This window comes from Stegostoma tigrinum, chromosome 4 (assembly GCF_030684315.1).
Source record: "Stegostoma tigrinum isolate sSteTig4 chromosome 4, sSteTig4.hap1, whole genome shotgun sequence".
Lineage (NCBI taxonomy): Eukaryota > Metazoa > Chordata > Chondrichthyes > Orectolobiformes > Stegostomatidae > Stegostoma > Stegostoma tigrinum.
In genome coordinates this window covers 45,188,561-45,207,989 of record NC_081357.1, presented here as the reverse complement: position 1 = coordinate 45,207,989, position 19,429 = coordinate 45,188,561, and the positions used below count along the sequence as shown (strand labels likewise).

Below are 19,429 nucleotides of genomic sequence, written 5' to 3'. Positions count from 1 at the left end.
CGGAAAGGGCTATTTCTTATGTGTTTAAATGTAACAAGCAAAGATTACAGGGACAGAATATTATACATTGTAAATTTACCAATTTCAGATTTATTTAACAATTGTACAATTCCATGGTGTGTAACTAGTAATGTTTAGATATATTCATACTATGTCCACTAAAATTATGCAAGGATAAATTACTCCACAGCAAGCAAATTGTTGATGTATTAGCAAAGCGTTTATATCACAGTAATTTCACTGTAGCAAGATTAACAAACAGGTATAGAGTCTTAAAATTGGCTGCATTTGATTAATGAGGAACAAAGTTGTAGAATGCAGCAAGATGACAATGCATTACTGAAGTGGGAATTCAATCCGCAGAGCGTTTTTACTTAAAGATAAATAGAAATACATTTGAATGAAAGAAGTGTATTTGACATTTGTTACCCATCTCATTTAAATAAAACAGAGATTATAATCTAATTTCTAGGTTCACCGCATTATGGGTGAGAGGGGGAAAGCATACATGGATGTGAACATGGAATCTGACGAAAGTAAATTAAGTGAGCTGAAAGGATTGGAGGACGCTATTACTATTCCTGAAGTTGACCAGTGTGATGAGACACAAGAGGATTTGACCAAACCTCCTTCAGACATCTTTGTTGACCAAGTTAATACTGATGTGAATGACAGTGAACCAGTAAATGCTGACTTGGATGATCCATATGCAGCTAAAATTCATATCAATGGCATAGACCAAAGATGTCATAATCAGGACAGTGTTGAAGTAGACGACGATGTTCTGGAGAAAACTTATGACTTGTGTAAGACTAATTCTGAGCCTGTGAAACAAATCTGTGCAGATAATTGGGGTTATGACAAACCTCAAGTACTGTTTGCACTTTGAATAATCGCACAAATTCACCAAACTTGTGATGGAGCAAAGCACTGGTGTATTGTCACTTGATGATACTAAGCATTCTTCTTGTGAACACAGTGGACATGAGTTTCTTGCAAGAAAAATGTGAGATTGGGCCACAACAGTTCCAGCCTGATTGTTCAAAATTACCTATGACAAATACTTTAAACCGTGCTATTCCTGTGTCACTGATGACCTAGACCTTGAGTTAGAGGGTACAATTCAAAAATTGCTGATTGTACAAAACTTGAAAACATTTTCAACCATGAAGAAGATAATGTAGAACTTCAAAAGAATGTTGATAACTTGGAAGAGTTGCAAATATTTCAATATTGAGAAATATGAGGTGATGCATTTTGATGGGAAAAACATGGAGAGACAATATAAAACAAAGGATCTGACTCTCCTAAAGGAGGTAAAGGAGCCGAATGTCATGGATGTATTAATTAAAAGATGACAGTTTGATGAGAAAATGGTTAATAAATGTACTATATCCTAGGGTTTGTTAACAGGTGCATAGGATACAAGGGCAAATAGATAATTTTGAACTTGTATAAGGTATTAGTTTAGCCTCAGCTGGAGTATTGCATCTAGTTCTGAGTGCTAAATTTCAGGAAGAATATGACGGCAGTGGAGAAGAGTGATTCCAGGGATGAGGGACTTAGTTATTAATTCAGTTTGGAAAGGTTGGAACTGTATTCCCTTGGAAAGAGAAGACTGAGGGGAGATCCGACAGCTGTGAGGACGTCTGGTGATGGTGTTCAAAATTGTGAGGTCTAGGAAATAGATGGGGGATTGTCCCTCTTGTAAAAGGATCAAGAATGAAATGCCACAATGTTAAAATAATTAGCTAAGGAACCAGAAGTGATATCAGGAACAAAAGCTTTTTCACTTCATTAATGGCTAGGATCCAGAGTGGCACTTTCTGAGAGTACAGCAAAGTTAGGTTCAATGGCTGCATTCAGAAGGGAATCAGAATGTTATTTAAAAGAAATAAGCACATGCTTATGGGGAGAGGTCTGAAGAATAGCACTAAATGAAATTTTCATTCTGAGAGCTGCAGTAGATACCAGCTGAACGCCTTTCTCTGTCAGTGTAATAATTCTGTGTATTCTAACCTGGTGTGCAATAATGATTACTGAAACAGTCAAAATAACATTAATATATTAAAGGCAATGCATTTGCAGGAGCTGGAAATAATTGAATACTCGGTTCTGTGATTATGAAATAACATTTTACTGTTTACTGTGGGGGAGCAGGGAATGATTTGAGTTAATAATGCTGTCGTTGACTTTGTGATCATGATCTCACTTCAGAGCCAGAGTTTTGTACTCAACTCACCTTAAAAATCTAAACTGACACCTGAATATAGTATTGAAGGAATACTGTACTATTCGAGGCATGTTTTTCAGATGAACCATTGGAGTATAAATTCATGTTGGAATATGAGCAAAGAATGGATGATTGCCAATTAGCAGCATTTTCTGAAGAAGGGTCTAGACCCGAAATGTCAGCTTTCCTGCTCCTCTGATGCTGCTTAGCCCGCTGTGTTTATCTAGCTCTACACCTTGTTGTCTCACCAACCTGTCCTGGTCAGTTTAACACAATAAAATTGTTTGTTGTTCAAAATGCAGTGACTGACGAGTTCCCAGGATAGCTTGACATCCCATTAAACTAGGCCTTCTCTGTTGTGTCAGCAGGGCATGAAAGATCACATTACTTTTTCCAAAGAAACGTATCAATGTTCTCCTAGCTAACACTTATCTCCTAGACTGCTGGAAACTTAAAATTTGAAGAAAATGCTGGAAATATTCAGCCACTCCGACCGCACCTGTGGGGAAAAAAGCATTTAACATTTCAGGATCACTGACCTTTTATCATTTTTGCAGCAGGTCCTTGTTTGTTAACCCAGGAATAATTATGTTCATCTGCATTCGCTTCCAAGTTTAACAGCTTGTTTCCTATAAGGTTCACTGTCCAAAACTGAACACAGTACCCTGTGTCACGTCTGATCAAGGCTCTGAATAACTTATTAACCTAACTTTTGAACTGCAATCCCCTTGAGAAGACACAAGATGTGATAGGTTATTTATGTTCTGATAGTGAATCAGAATACTGTTTGGCATTGGAATTTTAAGCATTATCTCAGAGACACTGAATTCAAGGAATATTTTGGGAAGTTTTATTCTATAATTGAGATGTTATAAAAAGGATGCTACATTTCATTCAGGCATGATATTAAGTCTCAAATCAAAATTCCAGTTTTGTATTTTGGTGGTGCCCTCTATCTCAGTATCCATTTGTACACTAAGGTAATGAATTCCACAAATTCCCTTTTGAGAGAAGTAATTCCTCCTCAACTGTTTTAAATCTGCTACCCCTCATCCTAAATCTATGACCTTTTGTTCTAGATTTCTACACTAATTTGTCGGCCCTCTTTCACATCTTGAGATCTCAATTAGATCTCCTCTCATTCTTCTAAACTCCGGAGAGTATAGGCCTAAATTGCTCAGCCTGCCTTCATTAGACAAAGTGTGAACTCTGGAATTAATCTAATGAACCGCTTCTGAACTGCCTCCAAAAGAACCATGTCTCTTCCCAAGTAAGAGGATCAGTATTGTATTCAGTTCTCCAGGTAGGTCTGATTAATGCCTTGTACATTTGCAGCGAGACATTCTAACGTTTCTACTCTATTCCTTTAGAATTAAATGCCAGAATTCTATTTACCTTCTTTATTACCTGATTGTATACTTCTATTCTGAAATAGGGCTACTTTCCCAAACATGTTACTCACATAGTCATCTGTGTCACAGACATACAACACTGACTCAAGGCATCACTCGAGATCTATAACCCACAGCTGAAACTTCTGCAGCTGGTGTCACTTCCTGCATATGTTTGTCTGGGTTACTGTGCGTGTTCACTACATTACACAGACTGCAGGATGTACATTCCACTGGGTTGACCTGACCTGCCATCCAATAACTTTAAAAGAAATATTTTATTATTATTACTAGAAACCTATGAGTACAGATAGCCCCCAGATTGTAAACTGGTTGCATTCTGGTGTCTGTTCAAAAGTTGATATGTACACAATTTGGAACACAATGCAGGACAATGAAAAGGAACTGTTTGTAGATACAAGAAATGTTTAGATCTTTAAATTTATACCCCTCATGAGGTTGTGTTTTTAAGTATGGGCATTGATAAGTCAGACATTCATAAATCGGGGACCCCTGATTTTGCCAATAAGTTTCTTCTGCTGTATCAAAGTAAGACCCAATTACAGGAGGTAAGTCCTAGGGGAGATGACCCTTTTGTACTGATTTTGGTATCAGACTGCTCCCCTCCATATGTGTCACATCACCCACTTCTAAATATAGAGAAACCTCATGCACATAAAGAAAGAAAAATCCATTGAAAGCAAACAATTATGACATTGTGAGTTAAAAACGTACAACTACTCAGCCTGAAATTTGTGTTGAATTGTTGAAATTAATGCTAATAATGACAGAACAATCAGTTAAATAAAGTAATTAAATGGTTGCCATTTATGTTTCAGCAAGTTAAAAGACAGTTTTGATTTAGCATGAGCTCATCATAGCATGCCTCATCAACAAAAGCAGCACCAGGACCTCCTAATTTATGGAACTATGCAAGAGACATGCTAGCCTGTCATGTTTTGAAATCAAATTTTGATTTAAATAGATTAGCTGTCCATTTCTTTAGTGTTATCTGTGATCGGTGCCCTGATATATACCGAACTAAAAAGGTGAGCAGCTCGATCCAGCCTGTCCCCACACTCCTGATGCCTGAAACTAGATACCATTGTGCACAACGTAGCATGTAGCACAAACTTTACAATTTTAAAGTTTAATTTGTTTGTGTATTAATACTGAAGATTGACCTCAATTATGAATTGAATATTGTTCCAACCAATATTTACAATAAAATCTGAAAGTTACAGTTCCAAACTTTATTTAATCTTGTAATTTTTACTTTTATGATTCCATTATGTTGTGTGGCTCTATGACTGTACTAAATAGGATACATTTCAAACAGACCTAGCAACTCAAGATTTACGATCCGTGAGGTATTGTGGGCCTTCAGCAGCAGCAGACTTACATTCAAGCATATTATCCAACCTCACGTCCCAGCATGTCCCACAAGTTAGAAGGAGAAGGAGTAGCACCAGGTATACCTAAAAGATCGCTGTTAATCTGGTGAAGCTACAAAGCAGGACTACCAGTGTACCAAACAGCATAAGTAACAACTGTTAGGCAAATAAGCAATTCCACAATGACTCATCAGATCTAAGCTTGGCAGTCCTGCCATGTCCAATCATGAATGGTGGTGGACAATTGTCATAGTGGAGAAAGAGGTGGCTCCACAAACAGCTTCAATGATGGGAGAGACCATATCAGTGCAAGAGATGAGATGAATTTACAAGCAGCTTTAGCCAGAAGAGCCAAATGGACATTCCATTTCAACCACCACTAGTGGTCCCCAGCACCACAGACGTGAGTTTCGAGTCAGTTTGATTCACTCCATATAAAATGGAGGCACTGGATATAATGTTCCAGAAATAGTACTGAAGACGTGTGCTCTGGGACAAGCCATGCCCCAGCAAAACACCTTATCAGATATTTGAATAGGCAGGGAATAGAGAGATATGGACTACAGAGAGCTAAAAGGATTTTAGTTTAGAAAATTATCATATGCCAGTGCAGGCTTGCTGGGTCAAAGTGCCTGTTCGTGTGCTGTATCGTTCTGTTTTCACTGTTCTTTCTAAAGCTGTTTTGGTACAGATACATTGTCCCATGTACCTCCTGTCCAAAAAAAGAAGCAGAACAAATTGAAGCTCGCTAATTACTTATTCATCCGTCTACTCTTGATCATCAGTAAAGTGATGGAAGGTGCCTCCAACAGCATGAACAAGCAACACCTGCTCAGCAGTAACCAGTTCTGTGATACTCAGTTTGGGTTCCACCAGGGCCACTCTGTTCGTGAACTCATTACAGCTTTGGCTAAAATATGGATTAAAAATAGCAAAATTCCAGAGAATGAATCCTTGACATCAAGAACCATATTTGACCAAGTGTGAATTCAAGGAGTACTTGCAGAATTGGAGCTAATCAGAATCCGGTAGAAAACACCACTGGTGTGTGAATCAAACTGACTCGAAACTCACGTCTGTGGTGCTGGGCGCCACTAGTGGTGGTTGAAATGGAATGTCCATTCGGCTCTTCTGGCTAAAAACTGGTTGGAGTCTTACCTGGCACAGTGGAAGGTGGGTGTGATTATTGGAGGTCAGTCATTTCAGCTCCAGTACATCTCTGCAGGAGTTCCTCAGGGCAGTGTCCTCAGCCCAGCTATCTTCAACTACTCCCCAAATCTGTTGAATATCTACAAGGTACAAATAAGGAATGTGATGGAATAATCCCCACTTTCAACTTCAACAACATTCAAGATCCTCTGCCCAATTGGTCAGCGGCCCCTCCACAAAACTTCACTCCCTCCACCACTGCTGCTCAGTAACAGCAGTTTGTACTATCTAGAAGATACACTGCATAAAATCACCCAGGGTCCTTAAGACAGCACCTTCCAAATCTATGTCCACTACTATCTGAAAGTATAAGAACAGCAGTTAGGTGGGATCACCAAAACCTGCAAGTACCTCTCCAAGCCATTCACCATCCTGACTTTGAAATATATTCCTACAGAGTCATTTGGTCAAAATCCTGGAGTTTCCTTCCAAGCAGTGCTGTGAATGCACCTACACCAAATGGACAGCAGTAGTTCAAAGCAGGAGCTCCCCATCACATTTTTGAGGGCAATGTAGGGAATAGAAATAAATGGTGCTGCTGGTCAAGAATTTAATTAAGAGAAATGCTTTTTCTTTCTTAAAGTATCAACAAATGCTGTGGTCACAATCTCACCCCTGAATCAGAACATTGTGGGTACAAACCCCAAACTTAAACTTGAGCATAACTTTGAGGGTAACAGTCCTACATAGCACTGTGGGAGTGCAACATTGTGTGAAGGAGCTAATTGCTAGGCGAAACATTAAACTGATACCAGAGATTGTATGGTTAAATGAATTTTAACAATCTCTTGGTACCATTTCAAAAATGAGCAACAAGAATTTGTATCTCTTATAGTCCAAAAAACATCATAAAATATCTTAAGGTGCTTCATTTGCACTTTGTGAAGCAAATTTTGGCACAGAGCCACATTGGAAAATACTGGGCAGATGACCAAAAATGTAATTGAGAAAAGTTTTAAGGAGTATCTTCCAGGAAGGGTAATGCATACAGATTAGAAGAGAGTGCTTGAGCTCTGAGCTTTGGCAGCTGGAGGTATAGCCACCAAAGATGTAATGTTAAAATCAGTGATGCTGAAGGGTCAAAATTGGAGGATTGCAAATACCTGAGTGTTGTGTGGCGGGAGGAGATTAAAGACAGTATGGAGCACAAGATTGCGGAAGGATTTGAAAATGAGAATGAAAGTTTTAAAATAGAGGCATTGCCTAGCCCATATGCAAGGTTATTCAATGAGCAAATGTGTGATGGGCCTCAGGACCTGGTGTGAGGTTGCTCAAGATCATCAGTGTTTTGGATGGTGAAGTTTACAGAGGGTAGGATGTGGGAGGCTGCCACAAGTATAGTGGAGTCAAAATGATAGAGGTAACAATGGCATGGCTGAGGGTTTCAGCAAATGATTAGCTGTTACAAGGACTGTCTGGGAGAATTAAAAGGAGGAAGTATCAGGTCCTAGTGATGGTATGGATGTATGATTTCAAGGTCAAGTATGATACCAATTTTGTGAACACTATGGATTTGGTGACTTGGGAATGGAGTTGTGATGGACTCAAAGACATTGGATTCAGTCTTTCCAATGTGTGACTGACGGACATTTCTGGTCACCTAATAAAGGATTTCTAATAGACAGTCTTATGGGCCAGACCAAACTCCCTCAACATACATTATAGAGATAGCCCAGACTGCAGCTTTTGCTTTTAAAGACAAGTGTACGGTGTTTGGTTCTGGATTCAATTCAATTGGCCAAACCAACAGGCTGAAGCAAAATACACCTTTATTCTTACACTGTAGTTAAAATGCAACCAAAAGAAAGAATTGGAATAATTTAATTCAGAATAATCTAACTACTAAACAGCAAAGATTCCAAACTAATAGCATCTCATAGACACCGCCTTGGCAAAGGCAAATTCTGCAAATAGATTCACACATGAGATTCTCCAATCCAGGGTGAAATAACATAAGGAGAAAACTCTGAGAGAAAGAGAGAACACAAGCATTTTGCTGTTGCGGGGAGAGATATAGCAGCTTCTAAACCTTAACAGCTACTGAAACTTAAGCTAAAATTCTGGTTCTGTGGGAGGTTGACCCCATCCCTTTCACACTGCTTCTATTCAAAATATTTTTTTAAAAAGCCCAAGGCCTCACAACTGGTTTACGTTGTTGATTTGTAACATAATGCTCATCAGCTCTGCCTCAACCTCTCTTCATTTTAAAAAAAGGACAAAATACACCTCTTAAAGCCATAGTATCATCGCAACAGTCTCACAATTAATTGAAGAGTTGGTGTTGTCAGTTTGGATGTGAAAACCAATGTGTTTTTGGGCAATGCACTGACAGCCAGAATGTAGCTGAGAAGTGGTCAGGGGTTTCATATTGATGCTTAGGCCACACCATGGAATAAAAACAGAAAGAACTGCTGATGCTGTAAATCAGGAAACAACAGGGAAGTTGCTGGAAAAGCTCAACAGGTCTGGCAGCATCTATGAAGAAAAAATTAGAGTTTATGTATTGTATCCAGTGTCCCTTCTTTGTTGGAAGAGAAAGATGTGCAGGAAATGCTGAATATAGGATTAAAGGCAGGATTGTCGGCAGTATGGAGGAACAGCGGGATCTTGGTGTTCAAGTGCATAGCTCACTCAAAGTTGCCACCCAGGTGGATAAGGTTGTTAAGAAAGCATATGGTGTTTTGGCTTTCATTAACAGGGTGATCGAGTTTAAGAGCTGCGAGGTTATGCTGCAGCTCTACAAAACCCTGGTGAGACCACACTTGGAATATTGTTTCCAGTTCTGGTCGCCCTATTATAGGAAAGATGTGGAGGCTTTGGAGAGGTTGCAAAGGAGGTTTGCCAGGATGCTGCCTGGACTGGAGGGCTTGTCTTACAAGGAGAGGTTGACTGAGCTCTGACTTTTCTCTCTGGAGAGAAGGAGGAAGAGAGGTGACCTGATCGAAGTGTACAAGGTAATGAGAGGCATGGATAGAGTCGATAGCCAGAGACTTTTCCCCAGGGCAGGATTGAGTGCCATGAGGGGTCATAGTTTTAAGGTGTTAGGAGGAAGGTATAGAGGAGACGTCAGAGGGAGGTTCTTCACCCAGAGAGTTGTGAGCGCGTGGAATAGTTTACCAGTGGTAGTCGTGGAAGCGGAGTCATTAGTGACATTTAAGCGACTGCCGGACATGCACATGGACAGCAGTGAATTGAGGGGAATGTAGGATGAGTTATTTTATATTTGGATGAGGATTATTCCACGGCAGAACATCGTGGGCCGAAGGGCCTGTACTGTGCTCTACTTGTCTGTGTTCTCTGTGTTACGTGGATTGGCTACGCTAAATTGCCCATAGTGTCCAGGGATTAGCCATGGAAAAGTGCAGGGTTACAGGGATGGTGTAGGGGTGTGGGCGGGTTACTGTTCAGATGGGCAGTTTGGATTCAATGGGCTGAATGGCCTTCTTCCACACTGTAGGGATTCTGTGATTCTATGAGAAGTAATTGCATGTGATCCTGTCACTGCAATTTAGAGACATAGAGGTCTACAGCACGGAAACAGGCCCTTCGGCCCAAATACTCCATGCTGCCTAGCTTCATAACTAATTTTGTCCCATTTGCCCACATTTTGTCCTTTTTCCCTCCATACCTAATCCATCTTAAAATGACAAAATTGTACTCACTTCTGCCTCTACCTTTGACAGCCAATTCCAAACACCACGTTCTGTATGAAAAAAAATTGCCCCTCTGGAACATTTTATGTCTTTTCTCTCTCATCCTATGGCCTCTAGTTTTAGACACACCAACAAGGGTAAGATGATAGAACATAGAACATAGAACATAGAACAGTACAGCACAGAACAGGCCCTTCAGCCCACAATGTTGTGCCGACCATTGATCCTCATGTATGCACCCTCAAATTTCTGTGACCATATACATGTCCAGCAGTCTCTTAAATGACCCCAATGACCTTGCTTCCACAACTGCTGCTGGCAACGCATTCCATGCTCTCACAACTCTCTGCGTAAAGAACCTGCCTCTGACATCCCCTCTATACTTTCCACCAACCAGCTTAAAACTATGACCCCTCGTGCTAGCCATTTCTGCCCTGGGAAATAGTCTCTGGCTATCAACTCTATCTATGCCTCTCATTATCTTGTATACCTCAATTAGGTCCCCTCTCCTCCTCCTTTTCTCCAATGAAAAGAGACTGAGCTCAGTCAACCTCTCTTCATAAGATAAGCCCTCCAGTCCAGGCAGCATCCTGGTAAACCTCCTCTGAACCCTCTCCAAAGCATCCACATCTTTCCTATAATAGGGCGCCCAGAACTGGATGCAGTATTCCAAGTGCGGTCTAACCAAAGTTTTATAGAGCTGCAACAAGATCTCACGACTCTTAAACTCAATCCCCCTGTTAATGAAAGCCAAAACACCATATGCTTTCTTAACAACCCTGTCCACTTGGGTGGCCATTTTAAGGGATCTATGTATCTGCACACCAAGATCCCTCTGTTCCTCCACGCTGCCAAGAATCCTATCCTTAATCCTGTACTCAGCTTTCAAATTCGACCTTCCAAAATGCATCACCTCGCACTTATCCAGGTTGAACTCCATCTGCCACCTCTCAACCCATCTCTGCATCCTGTCAATGTCCTGCTGCAGCCTACAACAGCCCTCTACACTGTCAACGACACCTCCGACCTTTGTGTCGTCTGCAAACTTGCTGACCCATTCTTCAATCCCCTCGTCCAAGTCATTAATAAAAATTACAAACAGTAGAGGCCCAAGGACAGAGCCCTGTGGAACTCCATTCACCACTGACTTCCAGGCAGAATATTTTCCTTCTACTACCACTCGCTGTCTTCTGTTGGCCAGCCAATTCTGTATCCAAGCAGCTAAGTTCCCCTGTATCCCATTCCTCCTGACCTTCTGAATGAGCCTACCATGGGGAACCTTATCATGATGTTGGCTCTCTACCTTATCTATACGTGTTATGATTTTATCGACCTCTGTAAGGTTATCCCTCAGTTTCCTATGCTCCAGGGAAAGAACTCCCAGTCTATCCAGCCTCTCTATAACTTGAATCTTCTAGTGCAGGTAACATTCTAGTAAATCTTTCTAGTTTAATTATATCCTTTTTACAGTAGGGTGACCAGAACTACATGGAGTAACTAATGTGGTCTTAGCAATGTCTTGTACAGCTGCAACAAAATGTCCGTACTCTTGTTCTCAATGCTCTGTCTGAGAATGGAATAAAGTCAGTCCCAATCTATGCAGCATTTGGTGACTAATGGCTGGAGTAGGGGAGTCATATGATAAAACTGCCAGTAATAGATTTAGTCATATTTGGTCATCCTAATTACACTAAAGATTTATGTACCAAGACCATGAAACCATGACTCAGTAAAACACTCCCACATGAAATTGCTTTGGTAACTTGTGTGTAATATGCGCAAGTATAAGTCATGAGACTCCTTTGTCTGCTCCTTTGTATGTCCAACTGTTCTTCTCTCTCTTTGGGCTCTGTCCCTATCTATTGTTTACTCCTTACAAACTCCCCACACCTACCCCCCCATCCTATCTTCTGCATATAAAACCAACATTTTGCTAGCAATCATCAGTTCTGAGGAAAGGTCACTGGACACAATACGTTAACTCTAATTTTTTCTTCATAGTTGCTGCCAGACCTGCTGAGCTTCTCCAGCAACTTCTATGTTGGTTCCTGATTTACAGCATCAGCAGTTCTTGCCGTTTTTATATAGGATATTTCTACTCCTTCCTCCTCACTCAGATTCCCCACTCTTCCTCTCATGTAGCCATCCCTTTATCATGAAAAAGCAAGGGAATTCCCAACCCCCAACATGGTTTCCTTTCCCAGAAACCGCTGTCAGCATATGCGACCGTTGAGAATTATGCTATATGATTGCAATATGACTGCAAGGGAATATCTTGTTTGATCTTCTGATCACTTCCTCTATTTAACACGTGGAACTAGCATTAAATTTAATATTGGAGGATGAGGGGTGACCTTACAGAAGTTTATAAAAATCACGAGGGGCACAGATGGGATGAATAGTCATGGTTTTTTTTCCCCCAGGGTAGGGGTTTCCAAAACTAAGGGGCATAGGTTTAAGATAAGAGGGGAAACATTTAAAAGGGACCTAAGCGCAACATTTCACGCAGAGGGTGATGTGACTGTGGAATGAGTTGCCAGAGGAGGTGTGGAGGCTTGTACAAATACCACATTTAAAAGGCACCTGGATGAGTACATTAATAGGAAGGGCTTAGAGACATGTGGGTCAAATAGGACTGATTAATGTAGAATATCTGGTCAGCGTGGGTGAGTTGGACCAAAGGTTCTGTTTCTGTGCTGCACATCTCTATAACTCTATGACTCGATTCCAAATTATATTTCTGTATTTAGACTCTGCGTATCTTATTTGGGATTCTTTGATCTGATTTCTTGAAGAGATGCTAGTTGATCACTCTGTGTAGGTAAGTCCCAGAGGGTAGGGTGCAATAAGCTGTCTCCAGTTCCTCGTGATGATGAATTGCTACACAAAAGCTCACAAAAACTCAATGAACACCTGTAAAAGCAATAAACTGCAAGTATTATTCATTCACCGCTGGCCAGAAAATCCTATCCACTGATGTTCATATTGCAAGATAATCTCACAAACTATTTTAAATCTACCACAAGAGGGCACATCAGCACATAAATAACTTATCAGAGCAAATAGTATGTATCCACTAAGGTCAATGGGCCGTCAATTGAACCATCTGTTTCACTAGTGTATAGGGTTCAATAAAATGTAGTTATTACTTAGAATTTGAAAGTAGCAAGAAAAATCAGTGAACAAATTGTACCTTGGCTTTGTAAACTGATTAGTGATTGATTACAAATTAGCTTTGATTGAAAGTTTGGTATCTTTGGTGCAATTATATACCCTTCAAAAGTATCACTGTGGAATTATTTTTGCACACATCAATAAAGTTGGCAGATTAATAATGTCAGTCAATCTCCAACCCCGTAAGAGGAATCCACTCATTTCCATCTGACGCCATACTGTGGGAGAGCAGTCGTAATTTGAGCTCTACCAATGTGTTTAATTTATGCCGACTATTATAGAATGACCTTCTGTATGGAGTTATGCGTCACTACCTCGACAATTCAAAATGCAGTCTTACTCTCATAGCCATATTACTTACAGCAAGAAGTGTGATCAAGTAGTTGAACATGTCTGAGGCTTGATCTTCTGTCCATTACATCATGCATTTTAGCACGTTAATTGCTTGATCTCTAAAAAATTACATCTGCACGAACGTTATATTTACAATTATATTTAATGCTGTACACTTCTTTATTCTTTCAAAGAAATGTGGGCATTGTTGCCAAGGCTAATATTTGTTGCTCATCCCTAATGCCCTTGAACTGAGTGATTTATGAAGGCAGTTACAAGCCAACCCATTGGAATGAATCTGGAGTCACATATAGGCAAAATAAGGTTGGCAAATTTCCTGCCTTTCTCCATTACAACAATGAGGTATAGTTTTACAGTCACCATCAATGAGACCAACTTTATTTTCCAGCCATGAATCAACCATAGAATCCCTACAGTGTGGGAGCAGGCCATTCAGCCCATCAAGTTTACACTGACCTTATGAAGAGCATCCCATCCAGATGATGCCCCCCCCCCCCCCCCCCACCAACCCTATCCCCATAAATGCTGCATTTCCCATGGCTAACACATTTTTGGACTGTGGGACCAAAACCAGAGCACCCAGAGCAAACCCATACAGACAAAGGGAGAATGTTGAAACTCCACACAGTCACCTGAGGCTGGAATCAAAGCTAGGTCCTCTGGTATTGTGAGGCAGCAGTGCTAACCACTAAGCCACTGTGCTGTCCCTGCTGTTAACTGAAATCAAATTCAACCAACTGCTGTGATAGGACGTGAGCACATGTGCCCAGAGTACCAGGCTTGCCCTATGGGCTACTAGTCTAGTGGCATTACCGTTAGGCTAATATTTGATATAAGCCATTTCTGAACTTCTAACTTATCATATGATCAAAAAAAGGTTGGTTCATTTCCCCGATGAACGGTCTAAGCCTGAAACGTCAGCTTTTGTGCTACTGAGATGCTGCTTGGCCTGCTGTGCTCATCCAGCTTCACACTCTGTTATCTTGGTTAATTTCACCCTGTGTGTTCTGATGTGTCAAGCCATGGCCTGTTTATCATTTCTTTGCAAGAATCTTTCTTCACCAAAATCATCTACAAGGGCACAAACATCTCAGAATTATTACTCTTATCTACATTTTCCTGATTTTCTCTGAAAAGGTATGGGCTTCTTGAAAATTTAACAGTTTGAGTCCTGATTTTTCCAAAGTATGCTCCCAAAACTCTGCTATTAATAGTCACACCAACCAGATTTCATTTCCAGTTACCATGAATTAAAATTGTATTTATTTTTTTAAGCCCTGGAGACTTTACTGTTCAAATTTCAGAGTACCCTTAAAAAAGATATTAAGCATGTGATCCCATGCATTGCCATATCTTTTGTTGGTTCTTTATTCTTGATGTTTTAGATTCTCAGAAATAGGGATTGAATTTAAATTACGGAAATTTTGATTCTCATTCCTGCAATTCTAATTTATCCAAAATTCAAATTAATTTGCTGTCGGCAAATAAAAGAGTTAACATCCATACTTTGTTGGAAGTGGGCAGGGCAAAATGCTCTCAGATGTAGAGCCAGGGATTAAATGAAGTTACTTGTAAATTCTTAACACTTCCTCCTTAACAACGCAAGTCTCAAACATAATGGGGATTAGTACAACGATAGACATATAAACATTTTGGTAAAGCAATTCAAATCAACAGACATTCACGAAACAACAATGCTGTTATCGTTAGAGTTCTCCACAAGTTATTCTAATGAAACTGCTGCACGTTTCTGAATTTTGTTTCCAATGCTTTTGGTATCTTTTATTCAACTATGCCAATTTTCTAATGGCAAACATTCTTATCAGGGAAGAAAGCACTTTAGATTAAACAGAATTGTTTTCTGATAGAAATAAAAGTTTTCGAGACCAAGATTTTCTTTGATATAGCCAGCATGATCTCATATTCTAATTCACACCAATCAATATTTGTAATTCAAAAACCAATATTAGATGAATAAGATTTATATCTGGAATTAAAGACTCCCTCATACCTTGACATGATAACCTGGAAATTCATTGTAGTCACAAATAAAATTCCAGCTTTCAGAATTTCACAAATTGGTAAATCTTAGCAACTAAACCTAGTTCAGACCAACGATTATTAACTAAATGTAAATCAGAGTGACACGTCCTTTTCTAAGAAAATAGGATAAATTTCTTGTCTTGTTCTTTCCTCAGGTGCTTTCCAAATGATTAATTAAAATGAGGAAGGATAAAATTAAGTAAAGTGTTAATAATTCAGCTTTTATATATTTCCAATGGATGCATGATGACAGATTCAACATTTGGCACACCACTCACCATGCATAAATACATAACTCAGGGTGAAATGAGATTGCTTACAGATCCTGTAGCGCAATACGAACACACCTTAATATGGAGGTGAGAGTGGGCACTCCATCCCCGCCTCTTTTACCTGTCTGTCTCCTCCCCACCTACCCTCTCCTCTATCCGCCTCCCCCTCTCTCATTTATTTCACAACCCCCTTCTCCTCCCCAATTTCTGAAGTAGGGTCAAGGCCTGAAACGTCAGCCTTCCTGCTCCTCTGATGCTGCTTGGCCTGCTGTGTTCGTCCAGCTCCATACCTTGTTACCCCATTTTTTACATGTTTTTAATAGTGTGAGAAGAGTAAAGTGTAACAATATTCAAAGAGCTCCCTTTGAGGATTTGGGTTAGAACCCCTCAGAAGATGGTAGATCCCCTTCTTTCCTCTTTGCATAAATTTCAAACTCACTTCTCCACCCACACCGCAACCTTTTCAAATGATTACCAAACCTTCCCCACCCAATGCCTCTTACTTACCTAGATCTAGGGATCCAGTGGAATCTTCACCATGATGGTCCCATCACCACTCACAAATTCTGATACTGCCAGGGCTGCTGGAACTACCAAGCAATCAAAATGGCCAGCTGCTTCAGAGGTGGCACTTCCTCCCACCAAGGAGTGAAAGTCTCACTCTGCATCAAGTTAGCTCAGTTGCCGCACATTATATCTTATTTAGAATCTGTTGGAAGCCTACCAACCTTATTTCTGGAATGGTGTAAGGAACGGAGAAAACTCTCTGGCCTCTTCCTCCCTTTGTAATTTCTGCCTATAAGCCAGACAAGTAACAGACATGTGCCTCTAACACAAACAGCCAGATTACAGAGTGTTAATAATATTTTTAATTCTGCAGGAAAGGTGTGCACAAGAGTTATAATCATTATGGAAATTTCCAATATTCAGATACACAAATACTCAAACACATTCCCTTAGAATATATTAGACAGCATTCCATTCCTCCAACATCTTCAGCTTGTATTGTGGGTTTTCGTACTTGTTTTCTTTTCCCCTTAGTTACTGATAGTCCTGTATCTGTACGTTTTCAATGTTTGCTTATCCCTTCTCTAACTGCTGGCCCTGACCATAAACTTCAAAACATGCATTTTCTTTTTCTTTTGCTCTCTTTCTTTCAGACTCTCAATCACTTTGCATATCCATTTAAACTGTTTGGACTTTACTATCAGACCTATGGACACCCGTGTTGTTTCAGGGAGCAGAAAGTAAGCAGGACAAGGGAACTTAAATTCAGTGATAGGCCAAAACTCAGATTCCCGACAGCAGGATGAAAGTTTGCACTTTACTTCATGGAATTTTAAAGATGGGTTAAGCTTCCAGATAGCAAACAGTGAGAATCCTTTTGCAGGTCCATTTGAAGGCTGCTCAGTTTGTGCTGTTAGCTTTTACATCCATGTTGTATTCTGCAGTTACGAACAGTCACAGTTGAGGCTCCAATTTCTTTCCATTGTGTGGCTGATCAGGAATCTCTTATCACCTGCAATTGGCATATGTTAGAAGGTCTGCAAGTTGCTGTACCATATGTTTAGCCGTAATATGGGCACATCTTTCTTGATCATCAAATGCTGGTGTGGGTCTCAAATCCAGAGCTTCTATTTCAGAGGCAGGGAGACTACTCAATGGACCTCCACCAATCTACACTATGATGCTCTTCATTACCTGTTTGTTAACTGGTGAAAACAATCCTTTCATTATAGATTCACAGAGTTATACAGCACGGAAACAGACCCTTCGGTCCAACCAGTCCATGCCAAAGGTAATTCCAAACCAAATTAGTCCCACCTGTCTGCTCCCGGCCCATTTCCCTACAAACCTTTCTTATTCGTGTACTTATTCAAATGTTTTAAACCTCCCTGGACAAAGGGACTGAAAGTCAGCAGCTTTTACTTCCGATCACTAACTATAGCCCTTGTTGTAAGTGTTTTTTTTACAGGCAACTTGTGAAAAGAGTGAATTTAGCTGCAATATCCTGCAAATAAAACATCTTACTGCCACTTATTGCTAGCAGCAATTGTTACCCCTAGAGTGAGGTTGAATGAAAGGATTGATTCTATCTAACAGAGTTGCTGTTTACATCGCATAATGCAAGACATTAAATGAAATGTTGTCTTAGACGTCAGTATGAAGGCAGGTCAGCTTTGGTGCATCAGCCTGCCCATTGTCTGGTTCATAATTCTGTGAGACTTATTGAAAGGGGAGAAATGATATTCCTAGATGCCAACTGTTTTAAGGAAACATTGAATGATAGGGAAGGGAATATTAAAAAGAGGAAGTTCAGGTGAAGACTTCCAGAGGGTGTAAGCTAGATGGCTGATTGGTTTATTTTATGTATAATAAGAGCAGGGAGAGACCTGAGTGTGAATAAAACTAATTAATTTATTTCCTAAAACAATAAATGTAGACTGCAATTCCGCAAAAAGGAAATGAGTCAGACAACATATGCCATTTTATGATTCTCTCAACACTGGATTCTAGGAACTCTGAAACTGAGTTCCAGACATGATCAGACAAGCCGCTGGCAGTCTGATTACTTGCACACGTCTCTAAAACTCAGCCAGTTTGAGCTGCATAAAGTACTAAACTGTTACTGGTCACATAGAAATTTACAATAGTGGCACCACAGATGTACAGCACTATCAACAATCACAGGAAATTAATACAATGCAGAAACAATACAATGAATAGCAGCAGCTGCTGCAACCATTACTTAATTCCTTCCTCATTTTGACTGCCTTGTGATATAGACAGTGCTCTTTGGAAAAGTCGCTTGCAAATTTTCACCAGTTTCTCGAAGTACTCAATGTTTGAGAAGTGTTTTGAAACAGGATGTTTCTCACTATCTATGACTTCTGGAGATAAAATGTAGAAAAAAGCAATTCCTGGTAAAACATTATGTTTACATTAGAGATAATGGGAACTGCAGATGCTGGAGAATTCCAAGATAATAAAATGTGAGGCTGGATGAACACAGCAGGCCAAGCAGCATCTCAGGAGCACAAAAGCTGACGTTTCGGGCCTAGACCCTTCATCAGACAGAGGGATGGGGTGAGGGTTCTGGAATAAATAGGGAGAGAGGGGGAGGCGGACCGATGATGGAGAGTAAAGAAGATAGGTGGAGAGAGTATAGGTGGGGAGGTAGGGAGGGGATAGGTCAGTCCAGGGAAGACGGACAGGTCAAGGAAGTGGGATGAGGTTAGTAGGTAGATGGGGGTGCGGCTTGGGGTGGGAGGAAGGGATGGGTGAGAGGAAGAACCGGTTAGCGAGGCAGAGACAGGTTGGACTGGTTTTGGGATGCAGTGGGTGGGGGGGAAGAGCTGGGCTGGTTGTGTGGTGCAGTGGGGGGAGGGGATGAACTGGGCTGGTTTAGGGGTGCAGTAGGGGAAGGGGAGATTTTGAAACTGGTGAAGTCCACATTGATACCATATGGCTGCAGGGTTCCCAGATGGAATATGAGTTGCTGTTCCTGCAACCTTCGGGTGGCATCATTGTGGCAGTGCAGGAGGCCCATGATGGACATGTCATCTAGAGAATGGGAGGGGGAGTGGAAATGGTTTGCGACTGGGAGGTGCAGTTGTTTGTTGCGAACTGAGCGGAGGTGTTCTGCAAAGCGGTCTCCAAGACTCCGCTTGGTTTCCCCAATGTAGAGGAAGCCGCACCGGGTACA

The 19,429-nt window shown here is 40.6% G+C and overlaps 1 protein-coding gene across 2 annotated transcripts in view; it reads left to right on the top strand.

Annotated features, from left to right (window-relative positions):
* The window catches only part of LOC125452715 (interferon gamma receptor 1-like), a 39,102-nt gene extending 34,222 nt beyond the window's left edge, over positions 1 to 4,880 (top strand). For both annotated transcript variants that reach the window (XM_048531430.2, XM_048531429.2), the window contains one exon: positions 473 to 4,880. In XM_048531430.2, the coding sequence (XP_048387387.1) occupies positions 473 to 889 (417 nt within the window). In that variant the 3' untranslated portion in view covers positions 890 to 4,880. The remainder of the gene's footprint in view (positions 1 to 472) is intronic.
* Positions 4,881 to 19,429: the final 14,549 nt, after the last annotated feature.